The following is a 26,970-nucleotide window of genomic DNA, read 5'->3' on the forward strand; positions in this document are numbered from 1 at the left end:
AAACTTTAGCTATAAAAGTTTACATAAAAAAAAAAGATCTAAAACCAACAACCTAATTTAACCACTTAAGAAAATAGAAAAAGAAAAAAACACACTAAACATAAAGCTAGAAGGAAGGAAATAATAATGAGTAGAACTGAGATAATAAAAGAATAGAAAAGCAATAGAGAAAATCAATGAAATAGTGTGTTCTTTGAAAAGATTAACAAAATCATAACTATTTACCTAGATTTGCTAAGATAAAAAGAATATTAAACACTAAAGAAATGACTAAAATCAGAAAAAAAGGGTGAGGACATTACTACCAACTTGATAGAAAATTTAAAAAATCCAAAGAGAGAATGAAGAATTAACTAGATAGCCTTGATGAAATGGACAAATTCCTAAAAGCACAAAACCTACTCACACTGAACCATGAAGAAATAGAAAATTTGAACAGATATAACACTAGTAAAGAGATTAAATCAGTAATCAAATATCTTCCAACAAAGAAAAGTCTTGAACCTGCTAATTTCACTAGTCAATTCTTCCAAACATTTAGAGAAGAAATAATACCTATTCTTCTTAAACTCTTACAAAAAACTAAGAGGGAAAACATCCTAACTTACCCATTGAGCATAAATATTACCTTGATACCAAAACCAGAAAAAGACTATAAGAAAAGAAACTATTATGACCCTTATGAACTTTGATGCAAAAATCCTCAACAAAATACTAGCAAACTGAACTCAGCAGCATATTAAAAATATTATATATCAAGATCAAGTGGGATTTATTCCTGGAATACAAAGATGATCCAATATATGAGATTCAGTCATTATAATATACCATATTAACAGAATGAAGGAAATACACACATAATCTTATCAACTGATGCAGAAAAAGCATTTTGCAAATTCAACACCCTTTTAACAGGCAAAAATCTTAGAAGAAAACTACCTCAAAATAATAAAGGCCATATATGAAAAACCTAGAGGTAAGACTGGACTCAGAGGTGGACTTAAAGCTTTTTCTCTAAAATCCAAAGTAAGGATGCCTACTTTCACCACCTCTATTAAACATAGTAATAGAAGTCTTAGAGAAATTGGGCAAGAAAAAGATATAAAAGATAACCAAATTGAAAGGAAAAAAGTAAAATTATCTCTGCTCACAGATGACATGATTTTATATATAGAAAATCCTAAAGATTATACACATACATCACACAGACACACACACACACAGACATTAGAATTAAAAAAAAATTCAGCAATGTAGCAGGATACAAAGAAAATACAGAAAAATCCATTGAATAAAGAAAAGAAAATTAAGAAAACAACTCCATTTACAATAGCCTACAAATAATAAAAAATGCGGGATTAACTAACAAGAAGGTGAAAGACATTCACTAAAAACCACAATACATTACCAAAAGAAATTAAAGACATAAATAAATGAAAAGACATCTTATGTTCATGGATTAGAAGGCTCACTACTGTTGAAATGGCAATATTATCCAAAGCTAACTACTAATTCAGTACTATAATGTCATTTTTTATGAAAATAGAAAAATCCATCCTAAAATTTATATGGAATCTCAAGGAGCTCTATGTAGCCAAAACATTCTTGAGAAAGAACAAAACTGGATGGTACACTCTTGCTGATTTCAACATTTACCACAAAGCTAAGGTAATCAAAACAGTATGGTTCTGACATAAAAGCAGACAGATAGACTTATAGATAGAGCTCAGAAATAAACCCTTACGTACATGGTCAAATGATTTCTGACAAGGGTACCAAGATGAAATGGTGTCAGAAAAACTGGATACCCACCCACAAAAGAATGAAGCTGGACCTAACACCATATGCAAAAATTAATTTGAAATGAATCAATATACATGATGGATATGTAAGAACTGAAACTAGGAACTCTTAGAAGAAAATATAGGGGAAAATCTTCATGACATTGGATCCAACAATGATTTCTTAGATATAACACCAAAAGTATAGTCAACAAAAGAAAAATAAATAAACTGAACTTCATCAAAAATAAAATCTGTGCATCAAAGGAAACAACAGAGTAAAAAGGCAACCCATATGTTGGGAGAAAATTATTTGCAAATCACATATCTGATAAGAGATTAAACAAAAAAACTGCCACAGAATTACCATTTCATCCAGCAATTCCACTTCTGGGAACATACACAAAAGAATGAAAAACAGTGACTCATATATCTGTGCTCCCATGTTCATATTAGCATTATTCCAAAGGGCCATAAGGTGAAAACAATCCAAATGTATACTCTTGGATGAATGGATAAACAAGATAAACAAAATGTGGTATATACATGGTGATAGAATATGATTTAGTCTTATAAAGGAAGGAAATTCTGATACATGCTACAACATGGCTGAACCTTGAAGAATTATACTAAATGAAATAAACCGGAGCCAAAAAGATGAATATTGTGTGATCCACTTACGATCACACTTACGAGTCAATTAATAGACACAAAGTAGAATAGAGGTTATCAAGGGCTGAGGGGAGTATTACTTAATAGGCACAGAGTTTTAGAATGGGATGATGAAAATTCTGGATATGGATAGCAGTGATAGGTTCACAGCAATGTGAACATGATCAATGCCATTGAACAGTACACTTAAATTTGGTTAAAATGGTAAATTTTATGTTATGTATAGTTTACCACACACACACAAAAAAAGCAATTGGCCATGTAAGCGTGGGTCTGTTTCTGGACTCTATAATGTTCCATTTGATTCATGCGCCTGTACTTATGACAATATCACATTGTATTCATTTTGGCAATCTTACAGTGAGTTCTGAAATTAGGAAGTATAAACACTCCAACTTTGTTCTACTTACTAAAGATTGTTTGGGCTGTACTGAGTCTTTGAATTTCCATGTAAATCTTAGAATCAACTTGCCATGGTCTACAAAAACATTTTGGGGATTTTAATTGATATTGGGTGTTTAGGAAGATTTGAAAACAATATTTAGTTACATTTCTCCATTTACTTGTTTATTTTCATTTCATTTACCACAGTTCTATAGTTTTCAAGGTAAAAACTTTGTACATATTTTGTTAAATTTATTCCTGAGTGTATTATCTCTTCGATGTATTGGGTATTCCATTTTTATTTTGTTTGTTGCAAATTATGAAAATACAATTAACTTTGGACATTGTCCTTATTTCCAGCAACCTAATTTGTATGTTACTCTATTTTTTGTAGATTCCTTAGGGGTTTCTATGTACACCAACATGAAATCTAAAATAGAGCTGTTTACCTCTTCTTTCCCAACTGTTATGCCATTTATATCCATTTCGTGACTTACTGTACAACCAAAACAATATTGAGTAAAAATGAAGCAAGTGATGATCCTTGACTTGCTTACAGCCTCAGAGAGTATCTTCAATATAAACTATAATGTTAGTGAGAATTGTTCATTAGAGGCTTATTGAATTAAGGGAGTTCCATGCTATCCAGACTTTGCTGAAAGTGTTTCTTATAAATGACTGTCAAATTTTGTCAATTTTTTTTACATTTGTTGATTTTATCATAGGATATTTCTCCTTAATTCTGTCAAGTTCTTCCCAGCGTTCTTTTCAAAAGAGAGATTGGGTTTTTGTGTATTAACTATTTTGACTGCATAGTTTAAAATCAGTTAACATTATTTCAGTATTGATAGACAGAATTTTACAAATTACAACACTTCACTTATCTAGAATTTGTGTAATATATTCATTACAGGGAGTTATATGTATGAATCATATTGCTTCACTGAAAAGAGAAAGAGGAGAGGAGAAGGAGGAAGAGGGAAGGAAGGAAAGAAGGAAGAAGGAAGGAAGGAAGGAAGGGAAGAAGGAAAAGAAAGAAGAAGAAAGAAAGAAAGAAAGAAAGAAAGAAAGAAAGAAAGAAAGAAAGAAAGAAAGAAAGAAAGAAGAAGAAAGAGAAGAAAGAAAGAGAAAGAAAGAAAGAAGGAAGGAAGGAAGGAAGGAAGGGAGAGAAAGTGACCATTGACTGCTATTCTTTTATTAACTAAAAAGAAGAATGGGCACTCCATAGGAACATTTTAATCAGCTTTGACAGGCGGACCCATGATTCAGGGTGATTTAAATGGTGACAAAAGAATAGTTAACAGTCTGAAAAATGTCCATTATCTTTAGTTAGCAAGGGCCTGTTGATTTAGGACCTGATGTGACTCCCATAGGATGTTGGTGGAAAGTGAGGTGGAAACTCCAGTTCAGCATTATTCACCACCAACAAAATACTCCAAGGTAAGTCTGTGAATAAGCTACAAATTAAATCTTTGTACTAAATAGCTATAGATGTCTGGGAATCCAGGAAGAGTACTGTTTGTTATTTGCTGTAATTTTCTTCTGAGATCACATCTGGCAACACTGTTAAAATAATGTCTTTAATGTTATTACATAATAAATGATAAACTCTAAAAGTTGTCCTCTTTAATGTTAAAATTGTCTTGTTGAATATAATCTAATTTCAACTAAAGATGTCTTCCACAGTTGTACTTCAGTGCTCATAAGCAGACCAATGAGTTTTGAGTGATAATTTATGACTTTTTCTGAGGCTGGATTAGCAGCAGGGTAATATGCCAAACAGAGCGTTAGACAGAACTTGCTATGACGCTTGGGCATAATTCTATAAAGGGGGTCCATGGAATCATTCATGCACAGTCCCCTGGGGAAAAGCATTGCCATTGAGTCCAGTGACTGCCACCTAAATCCTCATGCTTCTCAAATGCAAAGCATCGGGCTCCACCTTTGTACCACCTCCAAAAGTCCAGTGCAATGCAAGGTAAGACTGGCAGGAAACACTGCCCTGCACTGTTCTCAGATAGTCCTCTGTATGAAAAGGTAGAATGCACTTTCTCGAGGTCAGATAATACAAGTGTCACTGCAGCCACTTAACAACTGGGAGTCAATGAGATGCCCTAATGTGTGAGGATGGGCCATAATGGTTGGCTGTGGACATAGGTTTGGTACTTATACAAGGACACGGCTTACTTAATAATGTCAACAAAAATTACATGCAGGAGAATTGACTATGCTCTGAAAGTAAAAGGAAAATATATTATGAATTTTCTGTGAATAAACATTTTTATTAACAAAAAATTTGAAAAAAAAACAAAAACAAAAACAAAAACAAAAAAACTTCAACAGAAGGAAAGCTACTTACACCAGAATAGAAAGGCTCACCAGACACACATATCACATCCTGTTCCTGGATCATCAAAATATCTTTGGCTAGGTGCAGCCGGACTTTGAAAGGCTCCTGATTACCATCCTGCAGCAAACAAATCCCTGTCTTTGTCTTCAGGCAAGAAAAGAACAAAACAGAGAAAAAAAACTATACTTAGTTTATAGAATATAATTTTATGGCCTATTCACAGCAAAACATGATGAATAGCATTTGAGAGCTAAGGAAAATGCACTCTGATGAATCTGTAGCATAATACTTAATATAGGTGCAGAGACAAGGTTAACCATTTCATGTGAAGTAGACCTCAGGTAATGGAGATTTGTCAGAAAATCCACATAAGATTAGGATAGTAAAGAGTATAGTTTATATTCTATTTCTGAAAAATAATGAAAGTTTTCTTTAAAACTTATAATCTAAATATAAAATTTTGGTAACAGATTTATTGAGATACAATTTACATTCTATACAATTCAACCCTTTTAGATGTGTAAGACAATGTTTTTTATTACAAGGTTGTGTAGGCATCATTATAATCACCTTTAGAGCATTTTCATCACTCTAAAAGGAAACCTATTACGTGCATCTTCCCACTCCCCTCCCCAGCCCTAGGCAACCACTGATCTACATTCTGTCTCTATCATAGAATTTTGAATCTGAAACCATACCTACTTAACATCTTTTCTATCCTCCAAGATTTCATCATTCCTAGTCGCCACACACACACACACACACACACACACACACTCACACACAAACACTCACACACACACACACACACACTCACACAAGTTGTACAGATGAGAAAATGAGGATAAAGGGGGAAGTGAACTGCTTAAATTAATATAGTTAATTAAAAACAGAGCCTGGCTTAGGACCCACGATTTGTGATTTCCAATCCATTGTTTTTGCCTCACATATTTTTGGGAATTGTAAAAACAGCCTGTGAAGACTGCTGAACTTGTACTACACAGCTTTACACGAGTATCTCAGTAATCACTGAAGAAGCCCATGAAGCCCATCACTCTTGAAGCATGTCAGTGTACAATGTTCACTTAAGGTTCCCATTTGTCAGAAATACAAAAAGAAATTTTTTTGAGATAGAAAATAATCGCTGGCTGTCATTCTGCACCAAAAACTCAACAGGAACAATAACCACTTTGGCAATTACATTTTCATTTAATAATTATTAAGCCATTCTTATTTTGGATAAAAGGATAACTATATAGAAATATGTATTTATCCTTAGTATTTAATGAGCACAAAACTCCAGGCACTGATACCAGGCTTTCTCTTGGAATATACATTTACATATGGATTGCTAGGAGTTTATTTCTTTAAAAGAATGTTTCATAATGTAAATGGGAACATACTGATGCCTCTAAAGATAATCCTTTCTGTAAATGCTTTATCCCATTATACTCTCTATCACTATGGTCTTATATTAGTCTGTAATTATATTGTAAGGGTTATGATATCTTTTAAGGAAAAACAAGTTTTTTCCAGGAGCAAGGATGCTGTTCTTTCCTCCTTTATATGAGACTGGCGCACAGCATGCACTCACTAAATTGTGTCTATTAATCTATTCTAGAGCATAACTCAAGTGGATACGTCTAGAGGACAAAAATATTTCAGCAAAGGCAAATGATATTTTCCTTAATATAGAACATAATTTTCTACATTTTTCACAGAGAAAAGTCTTTCATGCTTACAATGTGATCTTGGCTGGGAGCCAACATCAGGACTCTCTGAGGTGGCATGGCAAAGAGGAGGGTATAAAATAATATCAAAGCCAAGTGAACATAATTGAGCACATTTGCTGATTTTTTAATGTACAGTACATTCGGGCCAATTTTCTCCCAGAAGTATAATAGAATAGCTGGCAATCACAAATAATGCTCTGTCTCAACATGAGGATGAAAGAGGGGTTTTCCCTGAGAGCCCATAAATACATTATTGTTACACATCAAAGAGCTATCAAAGATCATCCAGGGAAAGTTTGAGAGACAAAAACACAGCTATGAAACTTCTCTCATCACATCCAATGTGGTCAAAGCTCCATTCACTCAAATAATGTATAAAACGTCCCCTAATTATTAGAAAGTTGTCTGCAAAACAGAATACAGACTTTGAGCTCACATTTGGGTCCTGAAAAGACAGAATTAAAGGAAACAAAGAATGAAGTAGCTTTTGTTAAAATGAATACACACACACACACACACACACACACACACACACACAGACATAAATAGCTATTTGAAGAAAACAGAAAATAGTACTAATGAAGCTTACCAACAAATTCAACTTAAATTCATTCTTTAGGAGTTATAGATGTCACATAATATCTTTTTATAAAAATTCAGCTGTGTACATGAAAATACATTTAAAATCCCATAATATATCAATTTTCAAATAATTTGTAAATAATTCAGACATGAATCAGACAATAGTGTCTGACCTCAGAGTATTCTTACTTACAAAAATATACATATATACATAAGATGCCATGTGATATCCGACATGGGAGCAACATGGAGAGAAGAGTTAAATATTCTTGAGAGAGGGAGGTGTTAAAGAAGGTTTTATAGATAAAAAAAATGTATGGCTTATCTTAAAAAATAAATTGAAGAAATAATTAGAGAAGACAAAAGTTATTTTATTCAAGAGGGAAAAAGGAGTAAAATGTGAAAGTATGAGAATGGATAACTGACATGATGCAAGAAGAGAGAAGCATGAGAATGCATCCCAATCCTAAGTCTGCATGATCCAGCAAAGGCCAAGGGAGGAGAAGTGCCAGGTGAAGAGGGGAAAGGTCAAGGCCCTAATGTGATGTTCCAGGAGTTTAAAGGTATTAGAGATGTCCTAGAAAAATGTGAACAGTGATTTATGTTTTATAAATATTTTTCTTAGAGCAGGAGATAGATAGGAATTGGGAAAGTTACAACATAGTTTTTGTTAACAGAAATATAAACCTTGAGCAGAAGATGTTGAGGGCTGGTAAACAACTGCATTAGAATCAGAGCTGGTTCAGTAGATTAAAAGAATGGGTAAAATCCGTTTCAGGGCACTCTTCTGATTCAGAGCAGCATCGCTGGACTGATATCATCACTAGTGAAATGTAGTCCTATATTCATTTGTTGTTTAATAATCACTTGCATAAAGTTTACTGTGTTTCCAGAAATATTATTTCTTTTGATCCTCCTAACAATCCAGTGCAACTGTTTTCATAGGCAGGAATAGAACAGAGGAGCAGAGATGAATAGAACTCAGGATCTGAACCCAGACTGCTGGGCTCCAGATTCTGTGCTCCTAACCACTTGCTCTGGTTTCCCTCATGAACAGATTATTTGAGGGATGCCTCACCCAATCCTCCTAGAAACAGTGACATGGCCATCAGTGTTTCTCACCAGGAGTTAACACTTTGGTCACCAAGAATCTCCTACGGGAGTGCAAAGAGTTGTGAGAAGGCCGTCATCACGAACCAACTGTTCTTCTTTTATCAAAAACAATAACCAATGCGGGGGGGGGCGGGTAAAGTGAGTGAGACCACTCTGATCTGATGATTTTTCCCATCAAAGACAAACTACTGAGGATGCATAGGACACTGTCTGACATGGGGAGAGGCTTAATCTGACCAGCCTCATCCCCCATAGGTTGCTTCAGGGTTAAGAATGGGAACCAAGACTGTGAGAGTGACCACTAGTACAGCACAACTGCTGAAAAAAAAATCTCCTAAATAAGTATTGACTGCACATTTTACTATAAATTTAAGTCCTGCACCTATCTGTTTCTTTTTAACATAACAATCATCTGTCTTCAAACTTTGTGGACTGTGTACCCATTGCACATAAGTAAAGAAATGTATGTGCTTTATGTAAACATGTACAAAATATTATGTAAATTATAAAACTTGAAATTTTAAAGGGATGAGTCATAAAAAATAATATAGATTCAAATGTTGTTTGCCTGTGGCTGATGGATGATACTCTATTGCAGGGGGATTTTACAAAATCCACATTGTTTGTTTAGAGGAATATTAAAAGGCCATGCCTCTTGATTATTTAACAGGCAATACTTTTTAAAAATCTAGTCATTGACTTGTTTCTGTAAATCAATGAAGTGTCTATGGATTTATATGGATTTACTCTGTTTTAAACAAGCAAACCTCACATTTAAACTTAACAAGAATTTATGCTTAGCTTAAACCTATTACCTCAGAACTTTAAAAAATTGGCTATGATTCCATTATACTTAAAAGTTAAAGCCTCTTTGGGCACCTGGGTGGCTCAGTCAGTTAAGCATCTACTTTTGGTTCAGGTCATGATCCCAGGGTCCTGGGACTTGAGTCCTGCCTTGATCTCTCTGGTCCACAGGGAGTCTGCTTCTCTGTCTGCCCCTCTTCCCACTTGTTCTCTCAATCTCTCTCTCTTTCAAATAAATAAATCTTAAAAAGTTAAAGCATCTTTAATTTAGGTTCTAGACTTTGAAAGAACATGTGCTTTCATGAAAATTTTTTAAAGATTGTATTTATTTATGTATTTATTTATTTATTTAAAGTATGTGAGCAGGGGGAGAGAGAGAGAGAATCTCAAGCAGACTCTGCACTGAGCGCAGAGCCTGACATCATGACCTGAGCCAAAATCAAGAGTCAGATGCTCAGCCAACTGAGCCACCCAGGTGCCCCTGTTTTCATGAAACTTTTAAAATCTATGTTCCTTTATTCTTGAAATCAGACATAAAAAACTACAAACTACAAGGAACTGGGCAGAAACCATGACATGTCCTGTACATAGTTTTGCAGGTATCCTTGATATTTTCATATTTTGATTGCCAAATATAATTTAATTTGTTCTGTAAACTTATAGTTTTAAATGACGTGTAATTTCTTATACCCTACCATATTATAGCAATATTGTCCTAAATGCCATTTGATACAGTATGCCTCCAAATTGCATTTTGTCCTCCCTTGTCATGGCCTTTTCCTTGGCTAAATTCTAGTCATTTGTCAAGTGCTAGTACATGACTCACTTTGCCTTGAGGCTTACCAAGACCACTCCATCCAAGATAATGCTTCCTTTTCTGAACTCAGGGTTTTTACTGAATAAATATATTCACCTAACAATTAACCAGAACTGTATTTAGGCATCACATGTAGTGACTTCAGTAATATTACATATTTAACCTCATCACATACGTTGTTTTCACAAGGAGATCTTAATAGTGAGTTAACACCGTTTTTATCATTAAAGACTATTAATACGTAGGACCTAGTACAGTGTTTAATTGATAGTAGGATTTCTTTCAATATGTGTTGATTGAATCATAATCACAAATTTTTATTATATGAAGGACTAAATTAAATTATATATGTAAATGAATTTTAAATTATTAAATATATGTTATAGAAAAATATGTATTTTCATGGTCAACACAAAGATGTGGATCAGATTTTAAGGAAGACAGTTGTGAAAATGAAATTTGAGGAATACCTACACTAAAGATAGCATAGTGGTTTCTTGAACACATTGCAATTTTAATTTTTTTAAGGATTTTATTTATTTATTTGAGGGAGAGAGAGCACAAGCAGGAGGAGGAAGAAAAGGGGCACAGGGAGAAGGAGAAGCAGACTCCCTGATGAGCAGGGAGCCTGATGAGGGGCTCAAGCCCAGGACTCTGGGATCATGACATGAGCTGAAGGCAGACACTTAACTGATGAGCCACCCAGGTGCCCCTGACACGTTATTATTTTGATGACACTTTTAAAAGCAGAAAATCAGTAATTATGCTTGCCCATAACATGCACTTTTTCTTCTAAATTGTGGGTTTTGTGTTGTCCCAATTGTATTCTCTACCTTCACTTTTGCATTTTATCAGAATTCCAAATCCCAATTCCTTAAAAGTATTGCAACATTTTCTTTTTAAGAGGAGAAACTTCTTAATTAATAAACCTTTCTTTTACAAAGGATCTGTATTAGAAAATTAAGATATTTTACATAGAACTGGACACATTTCCATTTCTTCTCAAAGAAAAAACTTCCCGGTATATGCATGGTTATAATCTAGCTAGATCTGTCTAATGGATATAGATATCAGATTTGCATTTTTTTAAACACAAATTGTCACTTTTTTTAATATATTTTTTAAATATTTTATTTATTTATTCATGAGAGTCAGAGAGAGAGGCAGAGGCAGAGGCAGAGGGAGAAGCAGGCTCCCCGCCCAGCAGGGAGCCCGATGCGGAACTCGATCCCAGGACCCTGGGATCATGACCTGAGCCGAAGGCAGACGCTTAACCATCTGAGCCACCCAGGCACCCCCAGATTTGCATTTTAACAGCTTATTAGCAGTCAAGAGAAATCAAGTTTTATTCAACATATCTTTGACTATGTTATAATTTCCAGCAACATAATTTAGAAAGATGCTCAGACTTAGACTCAGGAGTTCTAAGCTACACATTATGGTTTTGCTTTTAACTAATTAATTAAATAGCACTTAGCATTTCATAAAACCTCTCAATTTCCTCACCTGCAAAGTGAGAGAGCTAAGCTGAATTATCTTTGTGGTTTCTGTCCACTTACATGTTCTAAGACTGTAAATTTCAGACAAACTCATTGACTTTGATCCATTTATGGGGGGATTTGATCATCTTCAGAGTATCTCATAATTCTGCACTCCTGCCAACCCAGCCAGCATGTGGAAGGCACATGGCTGCTGGGCAGTTCTGAGACAGCTTTACCCTTCCCTGGGGACAGTCTAAAATGGTAGAAATTATCAAAGGACTCATTGCAAAAGAACAAGAATCTCTATCTAGAGAAGCAATGGTAAGATGATCTCAATGGTATTACCATTGTAAAATAAATCTCTGAACCTTAAATAATACTTGATATATATTCCAAATCAATGAATCAAACAATTTTGTTTAAAAAAAAAAGGTCTGAAAAATCAGTCTTAGGTCAACCTCTGAAGTCCAAGGTAAGCCATGTGTTAAAACAGTATTTGGCCACTACCTTGTCTTTAAGGATCTCATGAATCTCCTAAGTTTTTCATTTGTATCTCATTCATGCAAATATCCATTCAATGAGTGCTTTACTACCCAAAACATAAGATAACAAGCACTGAGATAGAAACAGACTTACCACATCCAAAATTAAGAGTGTGATACTATGTATTTAACACTAGAAATGTCACAGAATTAAAATTTATGTTTCTACATTTGTTTCTAAAACATTAAATCATTTTTAAAAAGTATGAACTGATAGATACTGAGTTAAAAGCATGAATAAATTATACACTCAGACATTATAGTATTTAGTGCAGCATGTAAGAGAGGTTGTAAATAAATAACTATAATGTAATTTGAAGAGTGTTAGTGTAGAGAAAATCCTTTAGAAAATAAAAAGTTTAGCCTAAGTATTAAAATATAAAAGTGGGGCGCCTGGGTGGCTCAGTCAGTGAAAGCAAATGGCTCTTGATTTCGGCTCAGGTCTTGATCTCATGGGTGGTGAGATCAGCCCCACATCAGGCTTCAAGCTCAGCCAGGAGTTGGCTTGAGATTTTCTCCCTTTGCCCCTCCCCTCCACTCTCAGGTGCATGTGCGTGCACGTGAGCTCTCTCTCTCTCTCTCAAATGAATAAATCTTTAAAAATATATATAAGCAACTTATTAATTTTCAGCAAGATCTTGCTTATGTTCTAAACTTTGAAACAACTGTGACAAATGCTTTTTTAAAAGTAGATATTTTTGCTGGGTGCCTGGATGGCTCAGTTGGTTAAGCAACTGCCTTCGGTTTAAGTTATAATCCTGGAGTCCCAGGATTAAGTCTCACATCAGGCTCCCTGCTCAGCAGGGAGTCTGCTTCTCCTTCTGACCCTCCTCCCTCTCATGCTCTCTCTCTATCATTCTCTCTCTCTCAAATAAATAAATAAAAATCTTTAAAAGAATAAAAATAAAAAAATAAAAGATATTTTTGCAAGAAACAACACTTGACATATCATTAAAAGAACAATCCTCACAAATGTTAATAACAAGTTTTTTGTTGGTTTGTTTTTAACTGTATCATAGGTAATCTAATTATAGTTGTTTTTCTTGGGGTATCTATATATATAATAAAAATATTTTAAACCTTTTAAACAAAAATGGAATATTTTAACCTATGAATGTTTGCATTTTGCCTGAAGAATGAAAGAATGCTTTGAATGTTTAGTAAAATAGTGTTATTTCCTAAAATAGAATGGCTATATCCCCTGGGGCCTAGCTCCATGCACTACTTGAATGGCCTTTAATATCCTTAAAAGAGCAACATATCACTTTAATTCAAACCAAAGTGTGAAGACAGCTCTACAGAGAATCCAAATTGATAAATAATATTAAAATAAATAATATTGGAATCATAAAATCATAGGATTTTAGTGCTGAAAAGGACTTCAGATGTCTTCTAATTTATAACCCTTTATGTGAAAAGAATTACTTCCAACATTTCTACTACCTGAAATCATGCAGTGAGTGCATAGTTTATGGAGAAGGGCAGTGTAATCAAATCAAATATGCTCCAGTCCTCTTAAGGAAGAGTGAAAATCCGAGGCTTTCCCAGGCACTCTTTGGCTTTTTAGTCTTGCAGAAACAGATCATACCCTGGAAATAAAATGGACCTGTCACCCATCCCTCTGCCAAAAGCAGTGTTCCACTTACATAAATAAGGGCTAAGTATGTCCCGTTTATAACCTGTTTTCCTTATTCAAAAAGTAGAAAGCCATGTAACATACCTCTTCACAGGCAGTCCTGAAATCCATGTGCTATGGCACCACAAAGGATGTCGTCTGAAAAGACAGAGAAATGGTAAGCCATCAAGCATAGCATCGAGTGTAAGAATGGAGAACGCCAATAAAGCAAAGCATAAGCAATTATGAAGCAGATCCTGTAGGCAAACTGTTTAAGGCCACCTGTAAGGAACAAGAATTCCCGGGGTACAACGAAAAGAGCAGAAGGAAGAGAAAAAAGTCTCAACCTCCGCCCTTGTGCATTGTAAATGTACTGCCATGGTTCAGTGTGACCAAGAGGGTGCATTTCCCTGCACCTCTCCACTCCACTGAGCATTCAGACACGATCTAGGATAGGATCGATCTCTTCTCTGAAGTGTTCGCTCATTCCCAGCGTTCGTTTTGAAACCTGAGGTTGCAACTGGGAAAGAAACTTCAAAGGATTAATTAAAAGTTGCCTTTCATGTGGTTATCTCTTGAAAAAAGGTTAACTAATCTTTCTCTTTTTAATTAAAAAGCTACATGCATGAATAATTCTCTCTGGAACTTAAAATTTTATTCACAAACACTATGATGTAAAGAAACAAGCTATTTATCAGAGTGAATAATATTAAGATAAATCGATGTATGAAATATCTGATACGGATTCATTTTGTGCTCATTATAATAAATAAATGGTGAACATAGATTTTAATACATATAAAATGCATATGTTTTTTTAATGTTTTTAGAGAATTTTATTTTAGTTATATGAGAAACTTAATAAAATTAAGAATGGTCATAGAAAATTGATACCCTGACACTATGGAAAAAATGCAGAGCCAAAATATGATATGGTTTAGGTAAATGAGACTTCAAAGTAAAATGTATGGTGAATTCCACAGTAAAAGACTGGACTCCTCAAAATCAATCTTCATTTCAGTCTTTGGAACAGTAAATTATTTTGTCCTTCTTTGTCATTTTCTGTTATATTAGGTTGATAAACACTTTATAAAGTGTTTATCAAGTAAGTGTGGGTGAAATAGAGCAGGAAATTCACTTATGCTATCACTGGATTATTACTATTGCCCCTGAAAGAAAAGAGATTGACCGTTTTCAATAGTTAACTGAACATGCTGCATAATATATTATTTTCCCTAAATAAGTTTTGTGGGTTGTGGACCTGGTTTTACTTAATTGGGATGCATAAGCAGCCTGATTATAGTAAAGCTAGGTTGCAACAAATCATTTATAAATAAAAGGTAATTTGATGATAAAAATTGTAATTTGATGATATAAATTAATCTTTTTTCTTTCTTTTTAAATTATTTTTGATGGCAATCTTTTTTTTTCAAATTTTTATTTAAATTCTATTTAGTTAACATATAGTATAATATTGATTTCAGGAGTAGAATTGAGTGATTCATCACTTACATACAATGTCCTGTGCTCCTCACAAGTGCCCTCCTTAATCCCCAACACCCATTCAGCCCATCCCCCACCCGCTTCCCTCCAACAACCCTCAATTTGTTCTCTATCTTAAAGAGTCTCTTATGGTTTGTCTCCCTCTCTATTTAAATTACTTAATTTTTTGATATCCATGAGAAATTGGTTGTTTGTTTTATCAATTATTTTTCAAAATTGCTTTTAAAGACTGTGTTGGGAAAAAGTATAATATCTGTTTATTTCTAACTTTGACATAAAGTTATTCCTTTACTATAAAAGTAGAATTTCAATATTTATTGATTATATAAAAACATGGTATCTCTAAGATCAATTTCCTGCCACTAAAAAGCAACTAGAGAAATAGACAGCGTATTTAACCATCTGTCTAAACATAAGCTCATGTTTAGTTTCAAATGCTGAATACATTTTAAGACATCATTAATAATATGACGCATTATGTCTGCATCTCTACCATCTTTAACATTTTCTTTTTTTTTCCTGAATCTTCCATTATCTTTCATCAAAATCTTAGGTAGTAATATCAATATTTATTCAGAAAAAAATTATTATGAGATTTAAAACAAGTTAATTACTGGGTAAGAATAAATTGCATACTATAATAAAACTATTTTAAGTGATTATAAATTTAAATATTGGAGTAAAAGATGTTCAGTTCTTTTATTTAAAAATTTTGAGACTTTTTATAAACTTTTATATTATAACAGCTTTAGATTTATATAAATATTGTGAAAATAGTACAGAGAGTTCCCATATAGCCCACATTCCTTTTTTCCCTATTATTAACATCTTACCTTAGTATACACATTTGTTAAAATTGATGGATCAATACTATTATATTATTATTAAATCCATACTTGATTCCAATTTTCTTGGGTTTTTTTCTCATGTTGTTTTTCTGCTCTAGGATTCCATCCAGGACACCACATTATATTTATTCACCATGTCTCAGGCTCCTCTTGGCTGTGACTGTTTCTCAGACCTTCATTTTTTTTTTTTAATGACTTTGGCAGTTTTCAGGAGTACTAATCAGTAATTTGTAGAATATAATTACATTGGAATTATTCTGCTGTTTTTCTCATGATTATACTAGAGCTAAGGGATTTGGGGAGGATACCACAGAGACTGGTACCATTTCACCACAGTGTATCAGAGGTCCACACTGTCAACATGACTTATCACTGCGGAGGCTGACTGTGACCACATGACTAGGATGCTGTTTGTCATGTTTCCCCACTGGTAAGTTACTCTTTTATTTTCCCTCTCTCCATACTTTACTCTTTGGTTAGAAGTCACTGGGCGCCTGGGTGGCTCAGATGGTTAAGCGTCTGCCTTCGGCTCAGGTCATGATCCCAGGGTCTTGGGATCGAGTCCCCCATCGGGCTCCCTGCTCCTTGGGAGCTTGCTTCTCCCTCTGCCTCTCTCTCTCTCTCTCTCTCTCTCTCTCATGAATAAATAAATAAAATCTAAAAAAAAAAATCCAAATGAAATCAAATTAAAAAAAAAGTCACTATGAGCAGCTCATACTTAAGGAATGGGAAGTTATGCTTTGCTTCCTTGCAGGTGAAGTGTCTACATAAATTATTTAAATTACTCTGGATAGAAGATGTGCCTGTTCTTCCCCCATTTATTATTTATTTATTCAACCACTTACTTAGACCCTGTCAGCTGATAGAGCAAGGAAGTATGCACGCATATGATAACGCATGTTGTAGGGATGCACAACTGTAATATTTATCCAGGCAAAATAACACTAAACTTCCACGTGTTCTTCCCAATGAAAGCAAATATATAATTCTATCTTATCCTTTTAGCCTATTTCCATTTATATTTATATTTATATATAAATATAAATATAAATATATATAAAATATATATTTGTATATATTTATATAATATAAATATATATTTGTTTATATTTTTCTGACAGCATATGATGTCAGAAATAAAATTATTCATATTTGAGGGGAAGCCTTTAGTAAACAACAAATATGTCAGTAATAATATATCTGAGTTAATAACAAAAATAGTTTCAAAAAATAAAACACCACAGCAAAGAAATATCTTTTAGGTGAACACTATCATTTGAATGAAGGTGATATTGATAACTTTTGGTTCTCTATAGATGCAATGGAAGACATCAAGGCTGTAATTAACCATAAAATAAAATGTGTAAACACTTGTGGAAAATTGAATGATTGACCCAGATTCTCTCTCTTGGCACCCACTTCCATGCCATAAATTTATCATGGAGGGAGTGGCTTCTCCATACATTGACCATGTGTTGACTTCTTTAATGGCCTCTCATGTTCCCACTGCTCTCTTGCACTTCTTGAATCTCAAGAAGCTGCCATACACTTGGCCAGGGCCCAGAATGACATACATAAAGCAAAACTTTCTTAAATGGCCCACAGAACATAGGGTGAAGCAGAGCCACCCTCACATCCCTGCCTAAATAGACTTACTTACAGCCAATCTGCAGACTCTGGAAAAAAATAAAGGCTTAGTATTTGTAATGGTTAACTTTATGTGTCAAATTGACTATGGTATAGTCCCCAGTTATTCAGTTAAAATCTGATCTATGTTCTGCTTTGAAAAAACTTTGTAAATGTGGATAATATCTACATTTGACTCCCTTTAAGTATTGGGGATTATTCTCAATAATGTGCATTAGCCTCATCCACTCAGTAAGAGAGCCTTGCTATCACAATCATGACAGACAATGCCTTAAGGTCTCCCTCTCTGTCTCTGTCTCCCTCTTTCTCCATACATATATGTGTGTGTTTCCATATGCATATAAATATTTATGTTTATGTATATGTACATTTGTATGCATACATACAGTTGTTTCTTTGGAAAATCCTAACTGATACAGATTTTGGAACCAAGAATGGTTTTAGAGGAATATAACTTTAAGAAGAAGTTTTCTGAATTGGTTCTGGGGTTTCCAGAATTTGTTCTCTAATCTGATTAAAGGCACCAGTGACTCTATTTCTAGCATGAAAGAAAAGACTAATATAGCTATAGAAATATATAAAATATCAGCACTGGATACTCCTAATCAAAGTGTGACCCATGAGGAGGTATGCTACAGTGAAAAGAATTGCATCTTTTCCCCAATTTATACAGACAGAATTCTGAGGAATATGTATGGCAATAGATATTAAGGATGTGGGATTAATTTAAAAAAAAGAATATGGGATAATTGTGGAAAGAACATAAAGTTGAATTAGGTCAAATTTACTGACATTGCCCCATGAAGCAGAGATTCTGGGTTTAATGTGTTACCTTGTGGGGTTAGGAGGGATCTACCCAGGTGAGTAACTGGATCCTGGGGTGGCAGGGGTTGAGTGGCAGCACTTAATCACCAAATCACCACTGTTATCAAAGATGAAGTGGGTATGGTTACCATAATGGACATCAGAGTCTTCAAAGCAGTAATCAGAATAGTCTGACTCTCAGAAACCCATGACATTGGCAAGTTGATTATGTGTTCCTAAAACTGAAATAGATAGGAAGCCTATTTATTTCTTAACTTGATCTAAAAAGCAGAAGAACTGTAGGTCCAGTGAACAGTCTATCCTGAATCACCAAAACAGTCATGGGCCTTCAATCAGTTCCCAAACATGAACCAGTTTATAAGTCCAGAACCCCACGAATGGGTAAAGGATGGGTTCCCTTGGAAAAGGACCCTGGTTAATCTCTTTCCAGCTTTCCTAAAAGGAAAAGGACATATGGCCTTCCACCAAGGAAACTGTCCATTGAGGAAAAGGAAATAATCAGACTTTTCAGGGACTACTGGATACAAGTTCTTAACTGAGATGACACTAATTCCAAGAGATTCAAAACATCACACTGGTCCCTCAGTTAGTGTTGGGGCTTCCAAAGGTCAGATGAAAAGTGGAATTTTAACTCAGACCCATCTCACAGTGAGTTCAGGGGACTCTCAAATCCATCCTGTGGTTATTACCAGAGCTCCAAGATATGTAATTGAAGTAGACATACTCAGCAACTGGTAGAATCTCCACATTGTTCTTATTCTGTGGAGTGAGGGCTATTTTGAGAGAAAAGGCCCAGTGGAAGCCCCTAGAATAGTCTGTACCAGGACAAACAGTAAAACAGTACTGCATTTCTGCAGGGATTACAGATATTAGTGCCACCATCAAAAACTTCAAGAATACACAGGTGTAATGATTCCCATTACATTCCCATTCAACTCACCTATTTGACTAGTGCAGAAAAACAGATGGTCTTGAGAATGACAGTGGATTATCATAAGTTTAGGTGATGACTCCAATTGCAGCTGCTGTACCAGATATGGTTTCATTTCTTGAGCAAATTAACACATCCTTTGGTACCTGCTATGCAGCTATTGATCTGACAAATGCATTTCTCCTCAATCCTTGTCCATTGGCTCACCAGAAAGAGTCAGCTGACAAAACCAACAATATGCTTTCACTGTCCTACCTCAGAATATCTCAACCTCCAGCCATAAGTCACAATTTAGACCACAGGGATCTTGATCATCTTTCCTTTCCACAAGACATCACACTGGACCTTTGCTTTGATAACATTATGCTGATTGGACCTAATGAGCAAAGAGTAGCACTGACTGTAGACTTATTGGTAAAATATATTTTTCAGACAGTAGGACATAAATCCAACAAAAATTTGTGGATGATCTATCTCCAACATGTCCAGTGGTATGGGATATGTTGAGATATCCCTTCTAAGATGAAGGATAAGTTGTTATATATGGCCCCTCATACAACCGAAAAAGAGGCACAATGCCGGATGGGCCTCTTTGGACTTTGCAGGCAATAGTCATCATCTGGGGAAACTACTACTGCCAATTTATTGAATGACCTGAAAAGCTACTAATTTTAAGTGGGGCCCAGAAAAAGAGAAGGCTCAGCAACATGTCCAGACTGCTGTGTAAAACTGATCTGCCACTTGAGCCATATGATCCAGCAGGTCCAAGAGTGCCTGAAGAGCCAGTGGCACATAAGGATGCTGTTTGTAGCCTTTCACAGGTTCCTATAGGTGAATTTCACTCCAGATCATAAGGTTTCTGGAGCAAAGCCCTGCCATCCTCTGCACTGCTTGAATCCTTTTCAGAAATAGCTCTTAGTCTGCTCCAGGGCCTTAGCAGAGACTGAATGCGTGACCATGGGCCACCAAGTTACCAAGTAAGCATCTAGTGACCTGAGATGCTTATCTTGAATTATGTGTTTTCTAATCCACCAAGCCATATATACTTTTATATATGAGCACAATCAATCATATATACATATACATATGAATGATATATGCATTCATATATACATATATATATAGGGACTGAGAACAATCATATATATATATGTGGGGACAGAGCAAAATTTTTTATATATATGTGTATATATATTTATGTATATATATATATTTATGTATATATATATATATATATATGCACAAGTAAAGCACAAATGAGTTGCATGGAGAAGTAGTTCAAATGCCAATGGTCCCCACTTCTGGTCCCACATGTCTTCTCTCTCCCAGCCTGTGTCTATGGCTTCATGTGGAGTTTTTTACAATCAGATGACTGAGAAACCAGAGTCAGGCCTGGTTAAAGACAATTCTGCACATTGTGTAAGCATCACCTAAAGTGGACAGTTGTAGCTCTAAAACCCCTTTCCAGAACTCCTGAAGCATAGTGGTAAAGAGAAATGTTAGTTGTCAGAATGTCAGGCAGTGCACCTGTTTGTTCATTTTGCTCAGAAGGAGAAATGGACAGAGTTATGAGTGTATATGGATTCAGGGGCAATGGCCAATAATTTGGATGGATGGTCAGGGAGTTAGAAAAAAACATGACTGGAAAAATTAGTGGCAAGAAAGTCTGGGGAAGACATGTGGAAAATATGGACAAAAAAACATAAAAATAGTTGTATCCCATGTTAATGCTCATTAAAGGGTGAGTTAAGCAGAGGAAGATTTTAATAATCAAGTGAATAGGATGGTGTGTTCTGTGGATACCAGCATTTGTCCCCCCATCTACTCCTGTCAATGTCTAATGGACAGATGAACAAAGTGACATTTGTGGCAGGGATAGAGTATATTCATGGGTTAGCAACATGGACTTCCACTCACCAAGTTCAACCTGGCTACAGTCACTGCTCAATATCTAATCTTCCAACAACAGAGATCAATGTTAAATCTAATGTAGCACCATTTCCTGTGATGATTAGCCAGCTGCCTGGTGACAGTTTGATTACACTGGACTACTTCAATATTAGAATGGGAACTGTTTTGTTCTTCCTCAAGTAAACATTTTGTATAGACTTACCTTTCCTATATGCAATCTTTTTACCAAAATTACCATCCATGAACTTACAGAATGCCTTAACCATTGTCATAGTATTCCATACAGCATTGGTTTTGATCAAGAAACTCACTTAACAGTGAATGAAGTGGGGGATAGGCCCAAGGTCATGGAATTTACTGGTCTTACCATGTGCCTCGCCATCCCGGAACAGGTGGCTTGACAGAAGAGTGTAATGGCCTTAAGAAGACTCAATTACACTGTCAGTTAGCAATATCTTGCAGGACTGGGGGAAAGTTCTCCAGAAGGATGCATATGCTCTGAATTGGCATCATATATATATAGTGCTCTTTCTCCTATTGCAAGGATTGATGGGTCTAAGAATCAAAAAGAGGAAATTGAAGTGGCACTACTCACTATTACCCCAAGTGGTCCAATAGCAAAATAGTTACTTCTTATTCCTGTGAACTTAGGCTCTGCTGGTCTAGAGGTCTTTGTTCCAAAGAGAGAAATACTTCCAGCAGGAGACACAATGACTCCATTGAACTGGAAACTAAGACTGCTGCTTAGCCACTTTAGGCTCCTCGTGATTGAATCAACAGCAAAGAAGGAGTTACTTTACCAGCTGGGGTGATTGATCCTGATCTCCAAGGGAAATTGGACTGCTACTCCACAATGAAGTAATGAGAAATACGTGTGGAATACAGGAGATACCTTAGGGCTTCTCTTAGTATTACTATGCCATATGACTGAAGTCAATGGAAAACTAGAAAAAAAAACAAAAAAAGAACAAAACCAAAAACAACAACAATTAAAACATAACTACTAATGGGCCAGACCCTTTGGGAATGAAAATTTGGATCACCCTATGAGATAATGAACTATGAGCAGCTGAGGTACTTGCTGAGGCAAAGGAATATGCAATGGATAGTGGAAATAACAGCTACAACCATGTTGTTCAGTTACAGAAATGAAGACTGTAATTGTGTATTTCTTCATTTTGTTATGAATATGTTTGTGTCTGTATATCATATATAGTGTATTATATAATATATATTATACATTACACATCAATGTATATATTTAAATATGTGTATATATGTGTATAAATATGTTTGTGTTTATATATGTATGTGTACGTGTATATCAAATGTTTTTGTTTTCTTCCCTCTCTTATCCCCTTCTCATCTAACATATAATTTATTAATAATATAAACTTTTATATCACAGGATTTATGTTACAGTATACCAAGGAGAAGAGTGAATATCACTTAAGGATTCTTCATTTCCTTCAAAGGAAATGATTAATGTATTTTAGGTTTTATGAAAGATAGTTGCATTTTCTTGTTTGAAGTATGACTTTATGGCTTCTATTTGGAGGTTAAGTAGATTAAGGAGATGTGTTTGTGTGCCAAGGTGACAAGCAGTGGATTGTGATGGTTAGTTTTTGTGTGCCAACTTGGCCAGACCAGTTATTCAAACTGATACCAGTTATGCAATCAAACACTAAAATTGGAGTTGCTGTGGGGGTATTTTGTAGATATGGCTAATATCTACAATCAGTTGACTTTAAGTAAATCAGATTATTCTAGATAATGTGGGTGAGACTCATGCAAACAACTGAAAGGCCTTGAAGGCAAACTCAGACATTTCTCTGGTAAAGAACATCTGCTTCAAGACTGCAGGACCAATTCCTACATCATTTCCAGGCTTCTAGCCCATCCTTTAGATTTCAGACTTGCCAGCTCCCACAGTAGTGTGAGCCAATCCTTGAAATTAATCTCAGTGTATGTATCCAGATGTATAGGTGTCAAACTAGTTCTGTTGTCTGGAGGATCTTGACTGATAAAATAGTGAATGCCAGTGAGATTTATGATTTTATTATGCAGAATTATTGTGACAATAACTGACTAAAAGAGCATGTCTCAAAGTATTTCTGAAAGTCCATTAAGCACAACTAAGTAAAGCAATTTCAATATCATGAGTTTCAAAATATATTATATACCAGATTTTCTAAGTTATACCACAAAAAGAAACTATGAGAAAAGCATCATTTTGCAGTGGTCCATTAACAAAATAACAGTATCTTAATTGAAAATTTCCAACTTAATCTTTTCTCAGAAAACAAAAATCCCTTTTTTTCCCCTAGAGACACATTTATCATCTCCATACTATTTTTTCCTATTCACATATGAAATTTTGAAGGCTTTCTTTGTATAATTGTTTTAAATAAGTTGATTTGTATTAAGATATAATGCAGTTTCCAAATGCTCTTATCTCCGTATCCAGGGATAAGGAAAAAATAGTTTATTGATTTATTAGTATCTAGTATAGTAGCACTAGGAAAAAAAGCTTTTATGAAAGTTAGTTTCTTAAAATATGATTAGTAGAAAATCTCATCACTTAAAATATGATGAGAATAGCAATGCATAAATAGCTTGGATGAATAATGATAAAATTACAGAATCACAATATTTAAATGTGACCTACCATATTTGTGATCCATTTAGAATCCCCATGACCAGCTCAGTGATAAGCCACACTGCATGGAAAAGTCCTAGCCTAAGGAAACCAGTTTCTACAAGTATTACATAAGTGACCCAACAACAAGTGAAGAAAGCATGGTCCCTGCCCAAGAAAAGAGAAGGTGGAGATGAATATTTCTTGAGCACTTTACAGAGTGTACTACTTAAATGGCATGGTTCAACAGACTTGGCTTCTGTCCACAGGTCTTGCCTCTCACGGTTCTAGTACCCAGAAATTCACACCAATTATTGTCTTCAACTATGCTGATAATAGCACCAATTCCTGTTGATTTAAACTCATCTTTGTAACCAAAACAGGGAAATCAAAATTAGACAAATACAGCCAAATTCATGCATGCTGCATATAAAATTTCAAAATGCTTCATTTGGCATGAGGCCGATAAAATAAAAAGAATGTACCTCTACAACCGCACACACCCAGAAAAATGTTGAAATGGAGAACTGAGTTGGTAGTTATATACGATAGAATAGAAAGCATTGGTACAAAAATATTTTGGACTTAAATTATTTAGATAATTTCCAGAATGCTTTAAATAGTGAGTATAAAGAAAAAGTCTTCATAATACTCTGCTTACTATGACAGTTCTGTTTACTGAAAGGAAAATGTTATCTATTTATAGAATTTGCCCTAGGCAAAATTATGATATATACAAAATTTATCTTCCATTTTTTTGTGTATCTCAAACTCAAACCCAGTATATACCCTCTCCAGATGCTTCCACATCTTCAGCTGGTGCCCGACTGTTTGCAAATTGATTAATTGGTCCCCCTCAAAATTGGTTAAAACAATAGGATTGAAAATGACAGTTGCAGTCAGTCTCTCAGGTTTCCTTTTTAGTGAACGTGTAGTTCATTTAGGATCATGTGCCTTGAGGCAACTATTTATGTATCTTCCATTTTTTTTTAGTTGAAGTATAATTTACATAAAATATCCTATTACTTTCAAGTATACATCATAGTGATTTGATATTTTTATACATATGAAATGATCCTCAAAATAAGTCTAGTTACCATCTGTCACCCTACAAAGTTATTACAGTAATATTGACTCTTTACTATGTTCTACATTATTTAATAGTTGAAAGTTTGTACCTTTTAATCCTCTTCACCTATTTTTCACACCAACTATACCTCCTATGGTATCCAACAGTTTCCTGTATTTATGAGTCTGTTTCTGTTTCTGTTTTGTTTTTTCTTTTAAACTCCACATATAAGTGAAATCATATATTTGTCTTTCTGTCTAATTTATTTCACTTAGCATAATATGCTGTAAATGTATCTATGTTGTTTTAAATGGCAAGATTTCATTCTTTTATTATGACTGAGTAGTATTCTACTACATACATATATACATACATACATATACATGTGTATCACATATATATGTATATCATATGTATATATCACATCTTTTTTATCTGTTTATCTATCAATGTACACTTAAGGTGCTTGCTTCCATATCTTAGCTATTATAAATAATGCTGCAATGGACATAGGGGTGCATATATCTTTTTGGAGTGGTGCTTTTGATTTCTTTGGATAAATACCCAGGATTGGAATTTATTGTAGATTTGTGTGGTAGTTTATTTTTAATTTTTGGAGTAATCTGTATACTGTTTTCCATAGTGGCTGCACTAATTTACATTCCCACCAACAAAGTAGGAGGGTTCCCTTTTCTCCACATCCTTGACCACACTTGTTATTTTTTTTTATCTTTCTGATAATAGTCAATCTCATAAGTGTGAGAGATATCTCATTCTGGTTTTGTTTTGCAGTTCCCTGATGATTATTGATATTGAGTGTCTTTTCATGTGCCTATTGCCCATCTGTATGTCTTCTGCAGAAAAATAGCTACTCAAGTCCTCTGTCCATTTTTTAATTGGGTTCTTTTCTTTTTTGATATTAAGTTGTGTAAGATCTTTATATATTATGAATATTAACCCCTTATCAGATGTATGATTTGCAAATATCTTCTCCTATTCAGAAAGTTGCCATTTGTTTTGTTGGTTTCCTTCACTGTACAAAAGATTTTTTTATTTGATGTAATCTCGTTTATTTTAGCTTTTTTTTGCCCTTGACTGAAGAGATACTGGTAAGAAAAATATAGGTAAGACTGATCTCAAAGAGCTTACTGCCTATGCTTTCTTTCAGGAGGTTTATGGTTTCATAGTCTACATTCAAATCTTGAATCCATTTTGAATTTATTTTGTACATGGTATAAGATAGTGGTCCAATTTCATTCTGCATGGAGCTATTCAGTTATCCTAGCACCATTTATTTCTTCATGCGTTTCTCTATGCATTTATTTCACCATATATTTTCTTCATGTATATTCTTGCCTCCTTTATCATAAACTGACCATATAAATGTAGGTTTCTTTCTTAGCTCTCTTACTGTGTTCTATTTTTCTATGTGTTCTCAAGCCAGTTTCATACTGCCTTGATTACTATAGCTTTGTAGTATACTTTGAAATCAGGGAGCATGATACCTCCGGGTTTGTTTTTCTTTTTCAGTATGGTTTTAGCTATTTGGGGTCATTTGTGATCCTATCAAATTTTAGGATTTGTGGTTCCATCCAAGTTTTAGGATTCTTTGTTTTAGTTCTTTGAAAAGTACCATTGGCATTTTGATGGGTATTGCACTGTATATGTAGATTGCTTAGGTAATATGGACATTTCGCTAATATTAACTCTTCCAAACCATGAGC

General features: G+C 34.6%; 1 protein-coding gene across 4 annotated transcripts in view; it reads right to left on the bottom strand.

Moving 5' to 3' along the window:
- SNTG1 (syntrophin gamma 1) overlaps window positions 1-14,006 on the bottom strand; it is a 346,950-nt gene extending 332,944 nt beyond the window's left edge. For 3 of the 4 annotated variants that reach the window (XM_028119009.1, XM_028119008.1, XM_088023148.1), the window contains exons 1-2: window positions 13,980-14,006; window positions 5,197-5,331 (exon numbers count right to left, since the gene is read on the bottom strand). In XM_028119009.1, coding sequence (XP_027974810.1) covers window positions 5,197-5,331; window positions 13,980-14,006 — 162 coding nt within the window. Of the gene's footprint in view, window positions 1-5,196; window positions 5,368-13,979 lie in introns of all 4 variants that reach the window. The other variant, XM_088023149.1, reaches the window with a different exon arrangement.
- Window positions 14,007-26,970: the final 12,964 nt, after the last annotated feature.

Source organism: Eumetopias jubatus, unplaced genomic scaffold (assembly GCF_037043125.1).
Source record: "Eumetopias jubatus isolate StellerSeaLion01/CBP00866 unplaced genomic scaffold, mEumJub1_p1.0 scaffold_4, whole genome shotgun sequence".
In the NCBI taxonomy this organism is placed as follows: Eukaryota; Metazoa; Chordata; class Mammalia; order Carnivora; family Otariidae; genus Eumetopias; species Eumetopias jubatus.